The sequence below is a fragment of the Nelusetta ayraudi genome, unplaced genomic scaffold (genome assembly GCF_046127955.1).
Source record: "Nelusetta ayraudi isolate G7.1 ecotype Tasmania unplaced genomic scaffold, CSIRO-AGI_Nayr_v1 ptg000034l, whole genome shotgun sequence".
Classification (NCBI taxonomy): domain Eukaryota; kingdom Metazoa; phylum Chordata; class Actinopteri; order Tetraodontiformes; family Monacanthidae; genus Nelusetta; species Nelusetta ayraudi.
In genome coordinates, this window is record NW_027466084.1 from 2736897 (window position 1) to 2760466 (window position 23570).

Here is a 23570-nt window from a genome sequence, read left to right on the forward strand (position 1 = left end):
ATGAGCCCTTGTGTGCGAAAGCCTCCCGAGTGAAGTCGCACTGGCACAGACGCTTCCAACCCCCCCCCACCCCCCCGCCCCAGTCGATATGCGCAGCTAGCCGCACTGCTGTCTGTCAGCACTCTGCCGCGCCGCTGACGCACACTTGCGTGACGGCGCCATTGTTCGGCGTCAGCATCAACGTTGCGGCCATCTAATACGTGATGCGGTCGATCCCCGCCGCCGCCGCCGCCACCGCCGCTTCAGGATGACGGCTTCTCGTCTCCGCCCGCCGCATGTGCCAATTAAACGAGCGGCCGCCGCTTGCAGACGCCAGCAGCTACGACGGCACGCGGCGCTGGGCGAGATGACATGAATAAATAAGGCGGCGGCAGAAGACGGGGCCCCGCGCTTTGTGCAACTCCTCCCGAGGAAGGCGCGGCTTGTTGTGTTTGTCCAGCGCGGCCGCCTTGTTTGCGTTACTGAGCCTATTTATTCTCAATTTCCACATGTTAATTTCGCTCCATACTCCACAAATCTCATGGTTTATTTACCGAGCCATTTCAGCGGGGCTGTTGTTTTTTGTCTTCACTGTTTACTCCTTTTTGACACTCACGTAAACAAAACAAAAAAAAAAAAACAGAAGCCAAAACCCTCAGATGTTGGCTCATGTAAGGAGAAAAAAAATAAATTCCAAGGCTTTTCTTTATCTGTCTCTATTACCTTCACGTTCTCCGGCAGGGGAATTCATTTTTTATTTTATGTATTTCTTTTTTTTTCCAAAGTCACCTCGACCGAAAACGCAGCAACGCGGCGTTCAGAATCTCCCTCGCTTCAGAACTTAAACTTCTCCACAGCTGGCGGCGCTGCAAATTGAGGAGCTTCTTTTCTTTTTTTTTTCACCCCCCCCCGCTTATAAATAATTGAACACCGACAAGACGGTGCAGGAACACCGCACGACCAAGTGAACTTTTGACTTCATGCAGATGCACAAGTCGGCCTGCGTCAAAGTATATGAGCTTTCTATTCAGGCAGATGCGTTTGCCGAAGGAATTTATCGCCAAAGATGCACTTTGTGTGTGTGTGCGTGTCAAGAGTTAAGACAGCCAAGTATACTTCTGCTAAACAGTGCAAAGTGTAAAGAGTGAGAGAAAAGTGTAGGCGGTGCGCTGCACTAAAAATAGAAGCATATTGACAGCAGCGCCGCTGATGTTGAGGCAAAACCACCAACTTTTACTCTTGTATATTTATAACTTTGTTGTCAGGAGCAGCGGAAATGCTTCCAGTGCAAACAGAACACTGGCTTTAGCTCCAACCAGTCCAGTCCTGCCGACATTTAGTAAGCACTTTAAATAGAGCAGCTCGACGATTGACGTTGGATGGATACACAGAGACTATATGTAGATATATAGGATGGATAATAGGGACTATTATAGTTCCATGTCATTGCTTGTGTTGCATTTGCAATTCAGGTTTTCTGGACAGGGAGACCCAGGAAAGGTAGCGGGGATGTAGACGCCATTGACAGAATATTGCAAGGGTTGGGGAGCGAAGGGAGGTGGCGGTAAGAACATCAGAGGAACAAACCAAAAATAAATCTAACAGTGGCGAAAAGCACATTTCTGCTGTCCTTAAAAAAAAACACTTGCCTTAAAAAAAAACCCAACAGAACTTGGACGAAAGAAGAAAAAAAAAAAAATTATTTCCGCGCTTCCCTCGCAATAAATCACACTCAAGTTGTTTGTACCAATTGACTTAACATGACGGTGGGGGGAAAGAAAACCCCATCATCGGACGTGATGCTTCGCGTTGGGCTTATCGGCTCTGAAATTGGATGGAAATGGATCATGACAAGAACATCAATCCAGAGGTGACTTCAAATTATGCTAATGTGGCGAGCGTGCGCAATCACTGTAACAAGTTTACCACATGACAAATGTTGTGTTAATATTTAAACGCAACATTTACATATCACCCAGTGAAATGTCCCCAAAAGGAGAGAGGAGAAATCTACTTAATGTCGCTTTTACATAGGATAAGGATAATGGAGGGTTTTACAATACATATACAGTATATGTATGTGAGCATATATATACATATATATGTATATATATATATATATATATATATATATATATATATATATATATATATATATATATATATATATATACATATATACATATATATGTATATGTACATTAGAATTGCAAGATCTCAACACATTTTTTTCTTTTATTTCAGCCATGCTTGTGGTAAATGTGTCGCGGCCGAGGCGGCCGGACGTGCTGCAGCCGAACAGCAGCAATGAATAAAACATCAGCCGTGCATTCCGCCTCTCAAACAACACACGGGGACGTAACGTACAGGAACACACGGCAACCCTACAAAGGGCCGAGAAGCGGATCCGGGGGAAAATCTTAACGTCTGGCGAACGTGGGGCAGATATTTTTTGATTTAAATGATAATCGCTGCGCATTAATGTGGCTTTAGGAAGAAGATGAAAGAAGGAGGGGAAGGAAGAAGAAGAGGAATTACGGCATGCAAAACAGGCTCTCAGACAGCCGCGTGGCGCTACCTTCATCTGACTTGATCAGCGGCCCTTGTGTAGACACAGCCTTAAACCTTTGGATTACTCGCAGTGGCGTGATGCGATTGTGGTGCCTTCTAACAGTTTAATTATCATTCCGGAAATAATTTCCAACTTCCTTGAGGTTTGTAGGCGCACCGTTTCAGAGCGAGGGAGGGAGGGAGGGAGAGAGGGAGGAAGGGAACGCAGCCTGATAAATGAATCGATATGTATGTCGGGGGCGAGCTGTGCATTTTCCTGATCTCAGCTATGGGTGAGAGCAATCAATTGATTGATCTGGAGGGAGGAGTGTAGTGTGCTGTGATCATCAGAATTCAAAAAAAGAAAGGCAACATCCTGTAAATGTATCTCAGATTTTCCAGTAACTGGAAAAGAAAATGGGGATAAGAAGCTGCACTGAAAAAGACTGGAACAGATTATATATATATATATATATGTATATATATATATATGTATATGTATATATATATATATATGTATATATATATATATGTATATATATATATGTATATATATATATATATATATATATATATATATATATATATATATATATATATATATATATATTATATATATATATATATATATATATATATATATATATATGATGAATCGTATATATATGACTTTTGTCTGATTCCTAAAAATTTGGCAGCCATCGTGGAGACAGCAAAGGGCACGGCCATATATACATGACTTTCAGTGAAAGTCGACACAAATGTAGCACTTTTACTCACATGAACCCGCTTGTGTCTTTAAAATGAATTAATGCTCTCATTATCATGATCATCATGACATAGTAATTGATATATAAAATCTGAATATTATCATTTGAATGAATCATGAATAGTCAATCTTCTCAGAATTACCAGTCATTCAATGATGCTCTTAGCGATGCACCACAACACAATGCCATTGCACACACATCTCTCTTTTTTTTTTTTTTTTAACTTTGGCAGAAAAACAAACTCCTTTCCAACGCAACGATCCCAAGTGTGCATGGAAACGGCAGAGAAGGAAACCGGGAAACTTGAAACCTATCTCAAAATCGGACGTTTTTGAAAGATTACACGAGTTAAAGCTCACAACTTTAAACTGAGCTTGTGCCTTCCAACACTTTAACATTACATCATCGAATACATATCACTGGATTTAAACACTGTGCTTTCCATTTGTAACGTAACGTGAACAACGTAACGGCCAATAAAACGTTATGAAGACACTCAGTCGCTCAATAAGTTCTTTCTAATTCTTTCTTTCTCATTCTTTATAAATGATTAACAATCTGGTTAATTTTGAACTGCACCGCAGAGCATGTGGCTCTCAGCAGCCACAATGCCGACATTTGTAGAGAAATATGACCACAGGTGAAGTCTGAAATCATTGCAATTTACTTTTCCTGCCCTCAAAAGTCCATTCCGGACACTTTATTTAATTATTTTTTTTTTTCCTTCTGTTTGCTTTCACATTTTTAGTCGTCAGCCACGTGCGACACACTCAGCAACTCATCCGATTATTCACCCCAGCCAGCGCCGTATTGTTTTTAGATCTGTTTTTCATTAATATGCGAGCGGCTCTACCACGGCGCACGGATGAGAAGCCTCGCCTTTAATTCATCATAAAACAAAAGCCATTTTTCTTTCCCCGCCGCGGCCGGGTGACAACTCCGGCACTTCTCACATCATTTCACCTTCCAACCCCGCACTCCATGACTGAGACACTGTGTCTGTCCTGACATGAGCAATGTATTATTACCACTATAAACTGCAGAGGCGAGTAAGTGATACTTAGTGCGCGTGATGATGGGCCGTGGCAGGAAGATGAACAGGTTGGCCCGTGTTAGTCACCAGCCACTGTGGACTGTCACTCCTGACTGAGTGAATAATGGCAACGTGCGCAGGTGTGCGTGTGTGTGTGTGTGTGTGTGCGCGTGTGCGTGCGTGTGCGTGCGTGAGGGCGAAGACGGAGTATAGAAAGAAGACGGATAGTTGCCGTGTCTGTGCATCCGGTCAAGGTCTGGCCACTCCGCCCCCGGAATCTCACGCAGAGAACGTCCGTCAGTGTTTCCATCCATCACATTTGCTGATTCACTGAAGGAAAAGGAAAGTCAAGCAGGACTCTCCTTCCCCCGACTCTCCATCCATCTTCCACCGTTTCCACCATTTTCGGGGGGCCCCACCACACTCCCGCTCAGCGGCACCGACTCTTTGCTACTCACGTAAAGGTCCTGGGCGAAGATTCGCACACACACACACACACACACACACACACACACACACACACACACACACACACACACACACACACACACACACACACACACACACACACACAACCTTGCAGCCGGATAGCAGAGCCGGATGAGATGAGAGATGACGTTTGTCTGGATTTTGCTTCCTGTTGCACAGATTAGCAGAGAGCCGCTGCAGGATCAGACCGGACAGGTGGTGGACGCCCAGGGTTCGAGGGGGGGAGGGGGGGGTGGCTGTGCCGGTATGGCACTGCAATATTTGCGGAGACAGCTGCAATCGACAGGGTTTTCTTGTTTCAGCGGAGCAACTATTGTGAAAGATGATTGGTCAGCGACAGTGTTGGGAAAAGACTTTGCGAAATGCAATTGGTCGCAGTTATAAGTTACCTTTTTGAAAATGCAATGGTAATGTAACTATTTCAGTTACTTTGTCAATGTAATGTAACTAATTACATTTGAAGACATTTTGATTACTTTTGAAAATTTTGGATAAATGCTCTCAACTGTTTAAGACAGTGTTCAGCTTTCAGCAGTACTAAAAACCAAAAGAAGCAATTCAACTGGCAGCCGAGTGGTAGGGGGCGCTGCAATTCCGATACTTGACAGGAGAACCAATCAGAATCATCAGAATAGTATCAAACGTTCGTCTGCGGAGGGGGAACAGAAGAGGAGGGAGAAGAGGTGCTCCCAGCCTATTCTGTAGAAATTGGTCGGATGCAATTATAACTGTAATCATGAACAATTCGACAAATAACAGTAATCAGTTTTATTACTAGAAGAAAAATGTAATTAAATTACAATTATCTCTATTTCTTTTTTAATTAAATGACCCAACAACGTTGCATGTAGCTCGTTACTGCCCAACACTGGTCAACGACTGGCTGTAAACAGACAACAACTGGGGCTTATTAAACTGGGACATGTTGATCCTGGCTGGTCGTCCCAGGATTCAGACCAAGGACCTTCCCGCTGTGAGGCCGCAGCGCTAAGCCGCTGCGCCGCCACCAAGCTGACGTGCACGCGTCACTTGGCGATGCAACCTGTTATTCAACCAATTGCACGATGAACGAGTGTAATTGTTGGAGGGATACTTGGACATTTTGTCCAATCCGGGCCGCTCGTCTGCCGCCTTCTTCTCAACAAAACGTATTGTTGTCGACGACGGCCGCATCAAACGTGCGCTTTTTCAAATCACTCCCAGCAGGGTGCCTTGAATGCATTTGCCTCGAAAAAACGTCTCTGTTTGCGCGGCATTATTCGAGTCGCATTGTCACTACTTCACCACACTGCGAATGTGCAGGTCACAGGTTGCACACGGGAGCGTCGCAGAGTTGTTGCGCAGTGCATTTGACAACTTTTGAGTGAGGGAGATCTGTACCCCCCCCCATCCATCCATCCACCATCCATCCTCACCCAGAGGTATTAATAATTAAAGGGAGCGTACCGACCCATGTGACAATTGGGATCGTGGCACCGACCGTGGGACAGTTTGCCAAAAATGTCGAACTACTCGACAGGGGCAGTGCCGGGATGCTTCCGGAAACGGGTGCATCCGTCCTGGTTCGGGTGTGTGTACTTGCGACGACTCCCATCACGCTGGCCAGGCATGAGTGGGTCTGTCTGCAGGGGGGAACGCGACAAGGTGAAAGCGGCCGTTTGCCTCGTCTGCTGTTGGTTTGCGGCGGGACCCTCCCCTCTGTGGCGCTAATATAATAGCTTGTAATACACCGATCCCTAATGCAAGGAAATTGATGGATAGGGACAGGCCACGCCACTCAGCGCCCATCATGGTGCGCCGACAGATATTTATGGATGTATAGCAAGGGTATGGAGCTCCTCCGCCACCGGGGGACACGGTGAGCAGGAGACGAAGCAGGAAATTCTGGGGGTTTTATTCTGGACTTTTTAGGGAGTCAATGGCAAATATTGCATCAATGCTTTATAAAACCTTGCTTGTCCCTGCCTCTGCACAACTGACTGCCCTTTGCACATCTTGCTCTTGTTTGTTTCATTTAGATTAACTTGGCTCTTTCTTGCCATTACTGTCTAGTTTATTTTTCTTTATTGTCTTAAGTGCTGCAATAACGTAGATTCCCAAATGGAGATCAGTAAAGTACATCTATCTATCTATCTATCTATCTATCTATCTATCTATCTATCTATCTACCTGAAGTTGGAAAACAAACTTTGGACCGTCGTTGGATCTATTTGACGAAAGTTGAGGAGATGAAAATGAATATATTTGCACATGTATTCAAAGTAAAAGACCAACGTGTGTCTGTTTAAAAAGTGAATGGTGATTTGCATCTGCAGCACAGAGTTGGGATGATCCACATTTAACCTATAGAAACAGAAAAACTACATATATAACTTTCCTACTGGCCCTCTATTGTTATTTACATTTCTGCATGTATTTTCTATGCATATAAATATTAATTGTATTTTACAGTTTACAAGCACTTTTCCCTCAAACAAATGACATGCTTACTTATCATATGATGATGATGAATTGAAGTAATTATGGGAAAACAGATACTCAGCAGGAATACCGCTGTTGTATGATCCACAATCATGGATAATCCAGTAAAGTACATCTATAGATCTATCTATCTATCTATCTATCTATCTATCTAAAGTTGGAAACCAAACTTTGGACGGTCGGAGGGGAATGACGCGTTCAACAGCGTCCAAAAAGTAATGGCAACATGCGTTCCCATGTCATTATTTCCATTTTGCCGGCCATGAAGCCATCTGCAGTCTTTCCCTTATCGACACGTTGGCTTTCGCACACCACCGTCCCCCTCTGGACGCCGGTCGCATTAAGACTTTTTAAGCGTTTCCTTTTGTTCCTCCGTGTTTTCCTATAATGCGAATTAACCTCTCTGATGTGGCTGAGCCCCCCCAACCCCCCCCCCCCTTTTTTTTGTTTCCCCTCTAAGCTGCCATTTGAACTGGCTGAACGCACTTCTAAAGCGCCGCTTTTTCAATAAACACAAACACGGCGTCGGGGGCTCTTGATCCCTTTGGTAATGAATGTTAAATGTTCTGACTGCAGCATGGCAATCAATCCCTGTGGCAGGGGCACGGGGGCTAATGGGGGGGCGAGGAGGTCGAATGTTATGGGATCTATCCGAGCACCTCCTTCGAACGCAAGCGTGCGCACGCGCACACACACGCACGCACGCGCGCACACACATCATTAGTCTGCACCCCCCCCCCCCGAAGGTTCCACCGCGTGTGTGATTGTGGTTCCATTTTTCCGCATTTCCATCAGTAAGCAAGCAGGGGGAAGAGAAAAATACCCCTCATGATATTTGGCTTTCAGGTGTTTTCACTCGTCACAATGTTCGCTATTGTAATAACGCTTGGTTGAGTTCCTTTCAAAGGTTTCTCCTTAAACCTTAAGGTGCCCATTTTAGGAGATAGTTGCTTCGTCGAGCCAACAGCCTGACGCGTCCTGAGCCTGAAAATCCCCAGGAATCAGAAGTCATTCACTCCTTTGGCTCACGCCACCTTTTAAGAAACGGCGCGCTAGAACGTTGGAATTGGAATTGTGATGTCAACAAGGGCAACTTATCGATAGCTCTTCGAGGTCAGTCACATCACCCCCCCCCAGAGCCAGTTGTTCTCTCTGCTCTCTAAGATGGACCCACGTGCCACGCTTTTAACACGCTCCCGCAGCAAACGTTTAGCGGGACGCCGTAAACAGCGGGCTAAGCGCATTACAGGGCTAAATGAGTAAAGATCTGAATTTTGGTGTTAACACGCATTACAATACAGTCTACCGCATTGTATTCACTGAACAACATTTGGCACATTTGCCGTTGCTAGCTTTGCAGCGTTTGATGGCTTTCGCGGTATTAAAGAATCAGAGCAGAACAGAGACCGGTGTCCACTCATGCTTTGCACCCGCTAGCGCTGAAAAACTGCTGTCGCTGGGCAGAAACGTTGCGCTTGTGTGCGGTGCTATTTATTGTCTCAGCGAGCTCGGGACCTACGAAAGTTGAGGAGGTGAAAATGAATATATTGGCACTTGTGTTCAAAGCAAATGACCAATGTGTGGCTGTTTAAAAAGTGAATGGTGATTTGCATCTGTAGCACAGAGTTGGGATGATCCACATTTAACCTAGAAACAGAAACTAGATATATAACTTTCCTTCTTGCCCACATTTCTGCATGTATATTCTATGCATATAAATATTAATCGTATTTTGCAGTTTACAAGCACTTTTCCCTCAAACAAACGACATGCTTACTTATCGTATGACGGAGATGAATTGAAGTAATTATGGGAAAACAGATACTCAGCAGGAATACCGCTGTTGTATGATCCACGATCATGGATAATCCATGTCCGGCTAACAACACACGGTTCATTATTCATCACAAGTCAAAGATTTTGTAATTCCAAGAGCGCAAATGAATAAACCATATGAACACATTAGTTAACCATACACACTGATTAATAAACTGCTCATGCTCAGCCCACTACAGCAAGGCACAGCAAATGCACATTCAAAATAAAAACAAGTCATTATTTTCTTCTTCTTCTTCTTCTTCTTCTTCTGCGCTCGACTCTCTGCAGCTCTTCCCCAGCTTCTAACGCAGCGTCAATAAAAAGAGGACCATTAAATTATTCTGAAAGGGATGCAATGCATTTGACTTTGCATTTTCACAATGGATTTGTGTGTCTGTTAGGATGAGTCCCTGCTGTTGGCTGCACTGTATGTACTTGCGTATGATTTCATTATCCTTGCACGGACAGGATGCTGCCGCTTTAGACTCAAGTTTGTTTTTGTGATCTTTTTTCTTACCACCATTTGGGTTTCCGGACAGTTCGCCAACTGAAAATTAATTATGAAATGACTACTAATGTTGTTGAGGTGGTTTGCATTTTTCTTGCAAGCCATATCGATCAAAATAAAAACACTTATACTTTAAAAATGTGGCGTTATTTTTGCTTTATTCTAGTTCAGTAGATCTATTTTATTATGTGTTTATATCTCATTTCTTGTTTTTATTCCTGAGTGTTTTAATGTTATTTTAGTTTCCTGCATTTTATTTATTTATTTATTGTAATGGTTATATATTGTACTATGTTTTCTTATTATTGCTGTATTTTATAGATTTTCAAATCTTTAAATCACTATTTTTACATTACTGATCTTTCACTATTAACTAATCATTTTCTTTATAACAGATACAGTGTGCATTGCTCTCAATGTCCCTTTTCTTGTTTCAGTTTGTGTGTGTATATTTGTCAATCAAAATGCAAAAGCACCTTGAACGGGATTGATTTGTTTTTTAAGGCGCTACGTAAATAAAATGCCATCGATTGAAATGAGTGCTGTGCGACGCCACAGGGAAGTGACAGCATTAAGTATTTCTCTATCTGTTAGGAGAGGGAAAAAAAACACTAATTTCAAGTGCACTCAGGTCAGAATAATCAAAACCAAAAAAAAAAAAAAAAAAAAAGTTTCCCTCTCTCTCTCTCTCTCATTTTCTGGTCCCAACTTTCCAGCCACAGTGCTCCGTGTGTCTGCGCCGGTGATAAAACAGTTTAGTTTGCCCTCTGGTGGAGTGCTTCCTCCATGTGCCGGCTGATGTGGCACAGTTTGCAGCCTCTTTCATAAGCGGGGCCTGCGGGGCTGCGTCGTGAACTCGCTCCTCTCGTCGAGCTCCTCTGGCCAAACGTGGAGCCGTGTGCGAGGTGTGAGGCGGCCGGAGGGAAAGCGGGGGGAAAACCACGGCGGTGGCGGTGTAGCATGCAATGTCATACCAGTAAATCATACTTACATAAATATCTGCACCATAAAATCCATCCTGGTAAACAACACTGCAGAGGATGCAAACACAAACAAACAAACACACAGTAAAACAAAAACATTCGTATTAGTGCATTTTGACATGCAGGCACCGGGGCCGAATCCCGTCGACCCCCAAACTAAACTAAAATCATATAAAAGAAAAGAAAAGAACATAAAGGGCAGAGACAAAGGTTTTTTTTTTGTTTTTTTTTGCAAGCAACCCTTTGCTCTGTTACGGCTGGGAAAAGAGGCTGGGAAGGTCAACAACATACTGTCTTCTCTCATTTTCTTCCTATTTGTGCTCATAATGTGACTCCACTGTTAAAATCTGTTCACATAGATGTAATAAAAATAGAATAGAATGCTTCTATTTTTATCATATGAATTTCTCGGGCTTAAAAACAACATATTTGACGATGGCAATGGGTTCAACAACATGTAGTTGTCAAAAAAAAACAAACAAACAAACAAAAAAAAACAAGACAAATGAACTGTGTAACGGCACAGACATGTTTGAAGTTATAAACGGGCTCTGCTTCGAACCACTGGCTGGGAATGTCAAACTTGTCAACCACGAAAATGTCTGAAAAGTCTCAACAATCTTGGAACCATTTCAGAAAATCTCCACGCTGCATGTACTGGTTCTAATCACGCTAACATAACATCACCCCTGCTAGCTTACTTGACAATGTGAACGTCTACAAGACCAAAACTTGGACATTGCACCCTTTTGTGCACGATGGTCACCAAAGTGGACAGGTGATACCGTATTATTACTGCATTATTTGAATGGGTCTTTCATGGCAGATTTGCACATACGGCAGCACAGTGGATGCTGGAGCACCACTCACTGTCAGCCAGCCAGCAAGCAGCCAATTAAACTGCAGCTTAGCAAGCGGCTCAGTTAACAGCTCAAGGATATGCTGCCAATCCTGCCAAGGCAGGAGACACTTGAAGGTAAATATATATTTTTTTTTTTTTCATTTCTGAAGCAAAATAGTAATATGAGATAAAACAGTAACTGCATAAAATATTTAGCGTTGTGAAAAGATGTGTGAATTTTTTTTTTGAAAGTGTTAAAATACATGTATATGTGTCACCACTGTGTGAAGAACTCGAGAGTGAAAACTGTCCCCTGCGTGATTCCACCTGAACTACGGAGGAGCCTCAGTCGCCGGCTGAGCAGCTCAAAATCACTCAAAAACACACGGCGGAGACGGGGGGGAATCAAAGAGCGACATGACTGAGGCGGATTTGAGCGGCACCTCACTCAGGAGGAAAAACCTCTGCCGCTCACCCACCCGTGAGAGACTAATGGCATGCAGATGAAGATAAATTAGGAGGGCGGGCCGCTCGTACGTCATCCACGGACCTCATATTGAGCCGCGCCGGCCATTAAAAAAAACATCAGAGTGACCCTTTTCCAATGCTAACGTTACGCTACAGGTAAGCTAACGACATCAAAACACTCTTCTTCTTCATCTTTTCTTTTGTTTGATTGTTTTTGTTTATTATTGACTTATTATTTATTTATTTCCGTTAATGTGTGTCTGTGTGAAAAAACGTGCACAATTTCTTGTTTGTCTTTGTAAATAAAGTCTTCTTCTTCTTCCGTCATTATAAAAACACCCCGCTGGAGACCAGGCGCAACGCGTTACCGCGCGTACGTCTCCTGTTCTCGCGTCCCTCCTCTGATGACACGAAGGCTCCGCGTGACCATTAGCGGCGAGATTAAAAACCTCCCCTGTGCGCGCGGCGAGCGCGCGTGTTCGCGGCGGGCGCACGCCGGAGACCGCTCACAGCATTTCTCATCCGGCTTTCCAATAAGGACGAGCCGGGATGCCGCTGTCAGCTCCGCATTATGACGGCGTTTCCATTTAACGCTAAGAGCTCCTCGGAGGAACGAGCTTCCAATTCCTGCGGCCAACAGACTGCCGCTTCCCCACCGCCGGGAATCAATAACTTCTCAAATGTCAAGGTGGCCCGGAGAGCCGCTTGACTTATTAAAACATTATGTGGTACCGCTGCAAAGCTACATGCACACATTGGCTTATTGATATTATGGGCTGTCGTGCGGCTCGCCCGAACCCCTCCCCCGCCCCACCGCTCACCCGGCTTTACCAGCGTCGTGATGGGTGCGTATTGCGAAAACAAGCCGAGCCAAACGCGCTTTTCTTTCCCCGGCAGGGTCGCGGGATTGATTGGGCGCTGGCTGCTCGCCACTCAGGACAGTTTTAATAAAAATACATCACGGTTCACATTAATAATTCACCGCCCCCCCCCGTTCCCTCTCCCGACTGCCACCGGGGCAATTAAGCGGTGCAGCGGCGTTAATGAAAGTACAATCTGGAGCTCGTATCTCTTTGTCAATAGCGAGTGTCCGGCCCTCGTGATGATCGCGGCGGCTGGTGTTCTCCAGTCAAGGTGCTTTTCTGCCACATGAAGCATTACGTCTGAACATATGTTCTTAAAAAAAAAAAAAGAAAAAAAAAAATCTATGTGTACGTTCAAGTTAAATTCGATTGGTGCGGACAGACTTTACAGATCCCACAACGGAGGAATTGCTTTGTTGCAGCCGCACGAAAACAAACAATACATCCTATATGTACATAAACTAACTGTACATAAACAGTTTTCAATGTACACTATACATACCAAAAAGTAAACCTAAACCACTCTATAAACATTATACAATACCTAAATATATCATAAGACTTTATGCTAACATAAAAAAAAACAGAAAATAAATGTTGTACATGGGATGAAATTAAATATATATGGATATATTACACTGAAATATGTATTGCACTGAAATATGTATTGTCCTGCAGACTAAAAGCTCAATGACAATACACATGGCAAGGGACTGACGGTATGTGATATTGTAGCGACAACAACACACATGTATTTTGTAGCCCCAGCATGTGTTTGGGCACCGTATTGCGTGAGACGTCAATGCTAATTCTGCTTACCACACACACAAACTACCGCTTGAGGTCAGAAGGTCACGGTGACCAACGACAAGCTGTTCTGCCAAGCTGCTGGCGCACTGTGGTGTGTGAGCTGGAAGCGTCTCCTGCCGGATCGTCGTCTTTTTTATTTTGTTGCCGTTGTCGTTCGTTTTGTCGGCGGAGGCTATCGGCCTCACTCAAGGAGGCCAACGGCAAGCGAACAGCAGCGGGAAATAACGAGCAGAAACAACTGAATACAAAGAAACATAAATAACACTGTTTTTAATGTGAGTGTGCTGCAAAATAGGCTCAGTGCTTACTTTTGTACACAGATATATATCTATATATATGCATATAAATATGTATGCATATATGTGTATAGGATTGTGCATCCCATTCGTTTTACAGGTGCATTCTTATGCATGTTCATCGGAATCCATATATAAGCATATTTAATTGAATTTCCAATGAACTACTCGTGACGGCGCCCGGGACAAATGAATGACAGCGCGATGCGATTCACATTTATCACTCTGACACGCTGTCCTATGTCACCATATGCTTTAATTAATGCTCGGGCCGCGGCGGAAATGTGTGCGTGTGATGGAAAATTAAATGCAGCGGCGAATACATTAAACAACAGACACGCGAGGACGTGTGAAGCGTGACGTTAATGTCACACGAGCCTCCGCCTCGCTGACAAGATGAAACAAAGTGACACCGCGGCGGCGGCGCGATCGGCACGAAATTAATAATGTAACCGTTATTATTAATACATTAAAACTGACATATTTCTGTCACTAAAGCCCATAATTTAGGCCACAGTGTAAACTTGTTGGTTTCCCTTCCGCTGAGCTCGTCTCGACGCTGACAGAATGGGAGTAAGAGTTGCCAACCTCGGTTGTGTGGGTGACGGCCGAGACAAAAAAAAAAAAGATAAAAAAAATAAAAGTATCTCCTTTTCGCAACTATTTGAAAATAAATAAAATCCTCTTTGTGTTCATTCGGAATCCCGGTTTGACGAGAGACACAAAAACAGCAGATAAAAAAAAAAGAATAAAAAAAAGAACAAAAAAAAAAATTAAAAATAAACATTCCTGAGCTGGTCCCCTCGGTGTAAATTCGCTTGCCAGCATATAGTCAATTTAAATATGTGAAATGAACCAACAAAATCAGCTCTGACTGCTCAGCTCGGTTCGTCTCCAGATCAGTCGGCCGTGGAAAGATACACAATTTTTTTTCTCTCTCTCTATTTTTTCCCTTTCAGCATTTTCCCTTTTTTGCCAAAAAAATGGGTATAACTCCAGTCAGGAGTCTTTTTTTTCCTATTTTTTTTTTTTGAAGGTTTTAAGCAGAGACCCTCCCATTCCTCCGAGGACCGGCAGCCTTTGCTCAAAGACACAACGGCGGCCGGAGCCAAATTTCCCATGAGTGCGTGCAAAAAGGAAAACACGTCTCAGAGCTGTGCCCGGTCGGTCGGTCGGTCGGTCGATTCGGCATGCTGTGAGAGTGAAGGGGTGGTTGGGGGGATGTGGGGGCGGGGGTGTGGTGGAGGGGTGGGGGTAGGGGGGGCAGTGCGCTGTGCTGTGAGGCGAGCCTGGCATGCATCGCTCCGCTGACTCCGAGCACTGACACTCAGGACTTGCCGTCGCATGGGTGTGGGAAGGGTGTGGGAAGGGGGGGGGGGGCAGATGGAAAGACCGAGCAAGTAGCGGGAGTGGGGGGGAGGGGTGGCGGAAGGAGGGATGACAAAGAGGACAGGGCCGAGAGGTAAAGTGAAAAAAATAAAAAAAAAGGACGCTCCCTTACCCTCCGTAAGCCGGGATGTGGGGAGGCGGAGCGGCTGCCCTGAATGTGTTGTACACGGTCCGTCCTCGACCTCGTAGGTGGGCTCCTCTGTAAGCTGCTGCTGCACTGGCTGCTGGATAGGGAAAACCTGGGACTGGAAACAGAGGTGTGGGGGGGGGGGGGGGGGGGGAGAATGATCAGCACCGTCACTTATGTCAGTCGCCTATTATGAGATAACAAAAATAAAAAAAAACTCCAATTGTACAATTGTACATCTATCGCAGTGAATTGGGGTCCTCCAATGCTGGGTGTTACAACAAATGGCTGTTGCATCTCGAGTGTTGTTTTAAGTTGGAGTTTTTCCTCTGGTGCTTAGGTGTCAAAGTCTGGCCCGCGGGCCAAATTTGGCCCACCGTGTAATTATATTTGGTCCGCAAGGCAATATTGAATGCATACTAGAGCTGGCCCGCCAGTATTGTGCACCACATGTACCGCTAATAATGCAAATCCCAGAATGCTCTGCTGGTATTCTAGCAGACGACTTACTTTAACAGACTATGAGTAACATCTTTATTCACTTTTTCGTGCTATTCCAAGGAATGCGCTTGAATGGTTGCATGTTCATTGAAGGATATTATTATGACTTAGCGGTAATTGGTGTCTTGTTGTTGTTTTATTTTTAAATGTATTATCAGCCCGTTGAAAAAGGGCTACTGTTGAAATTCAAATCAAAAGGCTGCAATTTAAAAAAAAAAATAATAATAAAAAAAAGTCCTACAATTTTTATTTGCATTTTATTGATTTGGCTGTTTTTTTAATTTGATATTTGATTTTGCATGTGTGCAATATGAAGTTACTTATTGCATAGTATTAAGTTTTGCTTGTTCCATATTCAGGTTGAAGCAAAACTTGTTTGGGTCCATATAAAAAGGTTCACTATCATATCTGGAAGAAGATTTTTTTCCATTAATATCAATTTTGGCCCGCGACTTTTGCCAAGTTTCACATTTTGGCGCCACTTTGTATTTGAGTTAGGGGGTAAAAAGGGGCTTGTTTAGTTAGATATGTTAAAGGTCCAGTATGTAGAATCTGGCCTGATTTATGATTTTCGCATTGGTAAAAGCTTAATATGCTGACCATGAATGCATTCATAAGTGTACACTCGCAGTGCAATAAAAGTAATTTGGTTTCCCTAGTCTTAGAAATGGTTCTCGTGACAGCATGTTTCGGAGATAGGGTGAGCGCTCACATCCTTTAATAAACCACGAAGAAGAAGGTGGACGAGCTCAGGAGTGACAGAGTGTGCGAAAGAGCGCTGCAATCTAGAACTGTACCACTGGGTGCCGCTGTTTCTTCTTTAAGATCTCTGAATTTTACAGACTCGACCTTTAAGCCCTTTTTTGGATGGGATGTCCAAAGTGCAGTTAGCTCCTTCGCTCTCTATCCATCTGATTGCACGTAATTGTGAGGAAAGGCGGTCCTACGTTGACCCGCTTTGGTTGGGAGAATTTGGAGAAAAATTTGACAAATGCTGGAAGAATTGTAAATTGTACAAACAAACAAAAAAATCCCGCCATTTGTGTTTTTGCAATTGCAAAAGTTGTCTCAAAATAAAACACCAATTACTATTAACTGCCATTACTATTAACTATATGTTACAATTACACGGCTCGGGTATATGTCCATAGTTATGGAAAAGAACCAGAAGTGCTTGCAGGCGTCACATTTATGAACTCACAGGAGCAAACGTGACACGTTACTCTACAATATGTTCAAGCGAAAAGCAGAAAGAGAAACTACTTCCTGGTGTCCATTTCCGTCGCCTAGCAACTGGCACAATAGCCCGCGAGCGGTGTCAATGGAAGACGCCGCGTCCTATCCTGAAGTGGGAGCAGTGCGCGCGGGAAACACTGCATCTTTTTCTGCTCCTAGTGTGACTGGGTCATTTATTATTTACCTGAATGGAGTTTTTTTTTTTTAAAAAAACCTTTGAAGTAGCGGTTGGGGTCAAGACCCTCTGCGCTATTTTACTTCACCTTTATCAAAAGGCTGCCTTATCACCTCAACGACATTGACGAACGTTGGCGAAGAACATTATGTATTTTTGTGATCTCTTTCACCAAAGTTGATGGCAATGAAGGAAACTTCATAGACATGACTTGCTGACATGACTATTCTCTAAATGGTGTACTGCTCACATTCGTTCTATTGACTTATCTGCCGACAAAGTAGGATGGTATGACTAAATCGAGATATATAGTTGTGGGGTCAGCAAGGATCATGTGTCATGAGTCAACACAATGGATGCTTAAGACCGGTAGCAAAAGAAGTAGGCATAGCAGGAAAACGCGCAGATTAGCCATGGCAAATTTTTTGATTTGGACTTCCACTTCCAAAATCACAGGGTACAGAGTTTGTACAGCAGATTTGAGGTTAGCAGTAAGCTTGAGTATAGTGTCTATCACCTGCCCTCAATTCACTGCCTGTGTACAGCTGCAATTAACATTTGAATCCCAGGATAATGTGTAAAAGACTCCCTCCTGTTCCATTGTGGGGAAAGGTGGGGAGGAAGAAAGCGGGAGAATGATAGTGAAGTGGAGCTATTGCGGCGGTATTGTTATTAACTTATCATTAATCTTAATGGAGGACGACTGACACAAAGCTTAATTTGAGAGCCGGGGTGAGTGAAGGTTGAGAAGGAGATCGGGGTGCCATTTCCAACCCTAATTATACATCTCTTCAAAAAAGAGATCTAATAAAATGCTAATAGAAACAGTGAATCATTCATTGACCTGATGAAAAATGGAAGGTTTGAGCCAAAGGATAAGAGTTTCTCAAAGAGAGACAAGGATAAGAGTGAGGCCGGTAATTGTTCCTATTCATCTTTTGTCACCTTGATTTTAGGAGCAAGTGGCCAGGCTACCCTAAAGTCACGCTTATGACTCTTTTAATACTACTTCGCCCTGCTCCTGACGGCACTTAAATGAAAAGAATTGTCAGCCGCATACTGGGCCTGTCAGTATTTACCACCAACTCACAGATACCTTTTTTTTTTTGAAAACAAGAGAGTTGAAGTACGTGGTTCACGACAGGGTGAGCTGGTAAGCTCCAGCACATGTTAACGCAGGTATCTCTTAACGTAGAAGATAGCTTTCCGCTAGGTAGACCTTGGCCAGTGATTGCATATGGACAAACCCTGCTCCAAGGTCGGAAATGTGCATTCAGAGATGCCATTCTGCATAGCTTGGTTGTAACCAGTGCTTATTTGAGTTGTCAGTGTCCCAGTGTAAAAACCCCGGACAATGAGCTGAGTGAAATACTCAGACCAGCCAACAACCGTGTTTACCACTTTCACAGCCGCTTAGAAACCCCCTTCTTCTCCATTCTGACGTTTGCTTTGAGCTTCAGCGAGTCGTCCACATGTCGAAACGCATAGAGATGCTGCCATGTGAGGGGCTGAATAAGCGTCAGCCGGTGAGCGTGTATCAAGTAGTGCAATAGCTGGACACCAATGAGACCCTTTGTTTCTGGAATTCCCTAAAGTTACCCTTTGAATCCCGCTTTCACTTTACTCTTCGTGGTATTATTAATGGAAACACATGATGAAAAAGTGACTTTACCCCAAAATCTAAACATAAAAGATATTGTTCTCCCATAAAGGTATTGCGTTGAATTTGAAGTCGTTCGGCTGCATCAATGATACGAGTGAATACGAGTGCAATAGATGGACGAAGCAAATGTATTAATGACATGAACAACACTACACAAACAACATAAGGTGCGTGTAGGTTGACGAAGAATTGGAATTGGTTGACAAGACAAACCATATGATTTGCGAAAGAGAGAGAGAGGAAAAAAAAGAGACAAACACTGCCGCGACCTCCTCCTGCCTCACGTAATTAGATCTGACGGTTATTGAAAGTGCCGCCTAACTGGTGATCTGGATGAACCACTTCCAAACATTTACAAACCGGAAGCTGACGCGAGACGCGAACACTTTCAAATTCTTCCGTTGTGGCTTCTCGCCTACAAAGCATTGTGGATTTGACTCCGTCTTGCCGTCTGTCCTGCACAGCTGCTACCAAATCCCCTTAATTAGCCATAAACGCACAGCGCGGGGGGAAGTCTTGTAAACTTCTCGCCCGTGCGCACGTACAGTCGAAACAAACGCGCGCGCACACGCACGCACGCCACGCATGCCCCAATGGCATTTTGGATACTTGAAAGGTGAAACAAAGGTAAATCAATACAAAGCCATTTTGTAATTAAAAGAACATGGGGGTGAATTAGGCAAACGACTGTCTGGAGAAATTGAAAGTATTGATTTTAATTTAAAAAATATATTTCATACCTTTTAATGTCCTTGCAGAAATGGACAATTAGATTTCCTTCTCTCGTGTCCTTTGCTTTCATTCACTCCTCACTTGCGCCACACTGTTTTATCTTACTCTTTTCTTCTTATCACAATATCCAGATATTTTTCACCTTAATGGCCATTGTTAATGACAGGGCGGCGCGGGGCCGGTGGAGGTGGCGGCTGCGAGTTGGAAAAGGTTAATGCCGGAATGGCTCCCCGTGAAGGATGGCTCGTGGGTGTTGCTGGTGAGCTTTGCAGAATGTTTGTGTTTCAGCTGAGATGACAGACTGCTTTTTCATATGTGCAACTCAGCACAGTTCTCGGGCTATAAACAGACTTTGCCTGGCTGCACGTCGGTTGAAAGGGAAGAGGGAACGGAGAGGTGACAAAGGTTGAAATGGAGGAGGAGGAGGAGGAGGAGGAGGAGGGCGGGCGGCGAAGGGAGAGAAAACGAAGATGTCGAAGGAGGCTGAGGAACAAAACGAATGAGGAGGAGGGAGAAGATAACGACGGAGGAGATGGTGACAGATGGAGAAGGGCACGTCCTCCTACCTGCATAGAATTCTGGGCTGTAGACAGCGCTGACCACTGGATTTAACTTCCAGCCTGAAATGAAACAAAAGACGTGAGGAGAGAGAGGTAGAGAGAGAGAGAGAGAGAGGGTTGTGTTTTATTGTGCTTATTGTGCACCCTGGATCGTCCGGCCCAACTTTCAATTTAAGGAATCCCACCTGCCCTAGACTTCTGAAAGGCACACATATAACCAGAGGTAATGTCTACAGACCTACCTTTAACCTCTTACACATGCCAGTGGGCAATTTCACATCATAATACAAGACAGAAGTACTAAACCTCAGTTCATATTGCTTTGGACATATTCTGTACCAGTGTATAGTCAAGAGTCTGTTTACCGCATTACTACTTTTGTGTGAGTCGTGTGATTGTTAAAGCTAAAAATTTGGGCAAATTCAAAAAAGGACAATGGAAAGGTAATACTACCTTAGCTGATACTAAGAAATCAATCAACTTTTATTTATAAAGTGCTCGATGCCATCCAGAGGCGTCTCAAAGTGCTTTGCACAATCGAAGAGAAAAGCAACTGATCCCTCCAGAGCAAGCAAGGAGCGACAGAGGCCAGGAAAAAGTCCCGAGTGGGAAGAGACCTCGAGCAGACACCCCCCCCCCGAAAAATGGTCCATGTGGTTTTACTCCCTCCACATTGTTGTAGATGGATGGAAATAAGGAGATTAAAAAAAAAAATGCTGACCAGATGGAAACCGTGACCACGCCAGATTAAATTCAGTTTTCCAAATGTCCTTTAATGCCTTTGTTTAAAAAGCTCCTGTATGTTTAGGTGAATGTGACTTGGTGTCTGTAGGCTCCAAAACGGCAGCTGAAGAGCCTGATTTATGCATTCATGTTTACCCTTGGAAACTTTAATGCTTTATTTATGAGGTGGGATGCACACTGACAAAAAAAAAAAAAAAAAAACCTTCCCATTTAATTAAAGTGGAGTTCATGTGGCTTCTGTGACATCCGTCTAAAGCAGCCGAGATCAACCGACGGGCTCGCTGAACTTTGGAGTACCGTAGGCCTTGACAGGTATAACCTCTTTTTATAGAGTCACCTGGCCAACAAGTGGCACAAAGTTTTGATGGCGACACACAAACAGATTTTATACGCTGTCATCGTAAATCTACCAAAGACGACATAGTAAAAGCTCGGTCGAGTATAAAAATAAATACAGCAACAAGTCACTAAGACTGAATTTTTTTTTTTTTTTTTACAAACAGTGACATTGACCAAGAGAGACATCTTCTCAGTTTTCTAGAGTTTTCAGTCAATGTAGTCAAGTCCAGTCGAGTCAATCTAGTCGAGTTTTCAGTCAATCTTTCAGTTAAGATCGTTCCAATGAGAAGTGAAATGTACACTTAAAAGCTTTTTTTCTGAGAGCAGTTCTAGTTCTGGGCACTAAACTTTTGAAGAAAAATCCTGACAGGCACATTAAGGCATGTCGACTTTTAGGTTCTGCACATAAAAAAAACACAAATTAGATCTAGGTCTAAGAAGAGACTTCAAAATAAACAGGCACCAGTCAATGAACAGAGTACCGTGATGTACTAGATTACTGCTAAGAGTAATCAAACCAAGCCACAATGGTAGACAGGAAGAGTGCAAAACCTCCAGAGTCTTCAATGCAAAGGGCGATGACGGTATCATCGGCATACAAGTGGTAGTGACCATTTTATTGTCACAATTTTAACCCCCCCCAAAAAATAAACAACCTGCGATCACAATATTCCCCATCACATTTTTTCTAAAGTATATCTGATTTTAAGACATGTTTTATAGTCACATAATAATATTGGTTGACAAACTAAAGACGCTATCGCAGCAATATATAGCGTCGTTAAAGCTTTCGCAATTTATTGCCAAAAAAAAATAAAGCTTGAATAATAACACCAAAGCGGTGGCCTTACCATTTGCATATGGGTTGACGGTCTTCTTATTTGTCATTACTCGGGCTGTTGCATTGTTGACCTACAGCAGATACAGAGGCATCCGTGAGTTATGACGCGGCAGGCAGCGTTTGCAGCAGTTTTCTGTGATTGTCAAGAGGAAATTCTGCATGCGTAGCTTCCTGAGGTCATAAATAAAGAAAGCAGTAGACTGTACCATGGCAAACACCCATGTCATTTGTGTGTTTTCAAAATTGCATTCAGAAACACTTAAAAACACACCCAAAAACAAATCAGTCTTCTTTCTCATTTGCAAATGTCCTATCTTATGACATTTTCTGGCATGCGCTCCCCAATCATAGTGACATTTCAATAACATACAGACGAAAGTAAAAGAAAAAAAAAAAAAAAGGAACACAGATGCACTTAGCAAGATTATGTATTGTCAATGTACAGATGCATGCGGTGGGAGGGAGGAGTGGGAGAAGGAGACAAAGAAAATGTCATTGGGTAATAAGTGGGAGGGAGAATATGTTGGGAGGATTATGCAACATCAAGTCAACTCTAAAAAAAAAACGTGAGAAGAACTGTTGTGACGAAAGCAACACAAAGCATTCACACTCAGACAACAGCCTCTCCGATTCATCGCAAGAATAAAGATTAGGATTGGAAAAAAAAAAACAACCAAACAAACCAAAAGGAAAACAGATGTACTTAAACAAACCAACCAAATCAGTCAATCAACCAATCAAATCATTCCAAATTCAATACGACAGCTAACGGGGGGTGGGGGGGTGGGGGGGGGGGGCAGGGCGGTGGGAGGGTGGGAGGTGGGGGGAGGAGGAACAAAAAATTTATATAAAAAAAAAAAATCAAAATAAGGGTGCATTGTCTCATAAAATAAAACAAATGGGTTTCCAACAGTCTTAGATAGATGTGCAAACGAATTCATATCTCAGTCAGTTTCGCTCGCACACGCAGCTTCAGGAGGACACTTAGTGAATGGACACGCACGCCGACACGCAAGAAAAATATGTATGTCCATATACAGCATCAACTCAACCACAATTCAAAAAAGGAAATGTCACGTGAGTTCTTAGCGTTGCAAACGTTCCAGAGAGAGAGGAGGAGGAGGAGGAGAGAGAGAGAGGAAATGCTGGCAGAATGGCTTGCTCGCCCACACTTACCATTCCCAAACCTTTTGGCCCCGCCCACTTGTTTGTGTACTGTTACCGACGTAACTTTGGTGGATGGGGGGCGCTAAACAAGCTACCGTCGGAAGGATGGTGGGGAGGGAGGGGATGAGAAAGGAATAAGCAGCAGCTTTAACTCAGGTGGCCAAGAAACCGTTGCAGTCACTCCACGGCACAAACTCTCTCTTTCAG

General features: G+C 43.6%; 1 protein-coding gene across 13 annotated transcripts in view; it reads right to left on the minus strand.

Moving 5' to 3' along the window:
- Nucleotides 1–23570, minus strand: part of rbfox1 (RNA binding fox-1 homolog 1) — a 183334-nt gene that overhangs the window by 19921 nt on the left and 139843 nt on the right. For 10 of the 13 annotated variants that reach the window (XR_012927411.1, XR_012927412.1, XM_076032454.1 and 7 more), the window contains 4 exons: nucleotides 22207–22267; nucleotides 20279–20332; nucleotides 15391–15523; nucleotides 10620–10659 (listed from right to left, as the gene is read on the minus strand). Coding sequence is in view for 11 of the 13 variants with exons in the window: in XM_076032454.1 (XP_075888569.1) it covers nucleotides 10620–10659; nucleotides 15391–15523; nucleotides 20279–20332; nucleotides 22207–22267 (288 nt within the window). In the remaining 2 variants the exon portion in view is untranslated. The remainder of the gene's footprint in view (nucleotides 1–10619; nucleotides 10660–15390; nucleotides 15524–20278; nucleotides 20333–22206; nucleotides 22268–23570) is intronic. The other 3 variants (XM_076032466.1, XM_076032465.1, XM_076032463.1) reach the window with 1 other exon arrangement.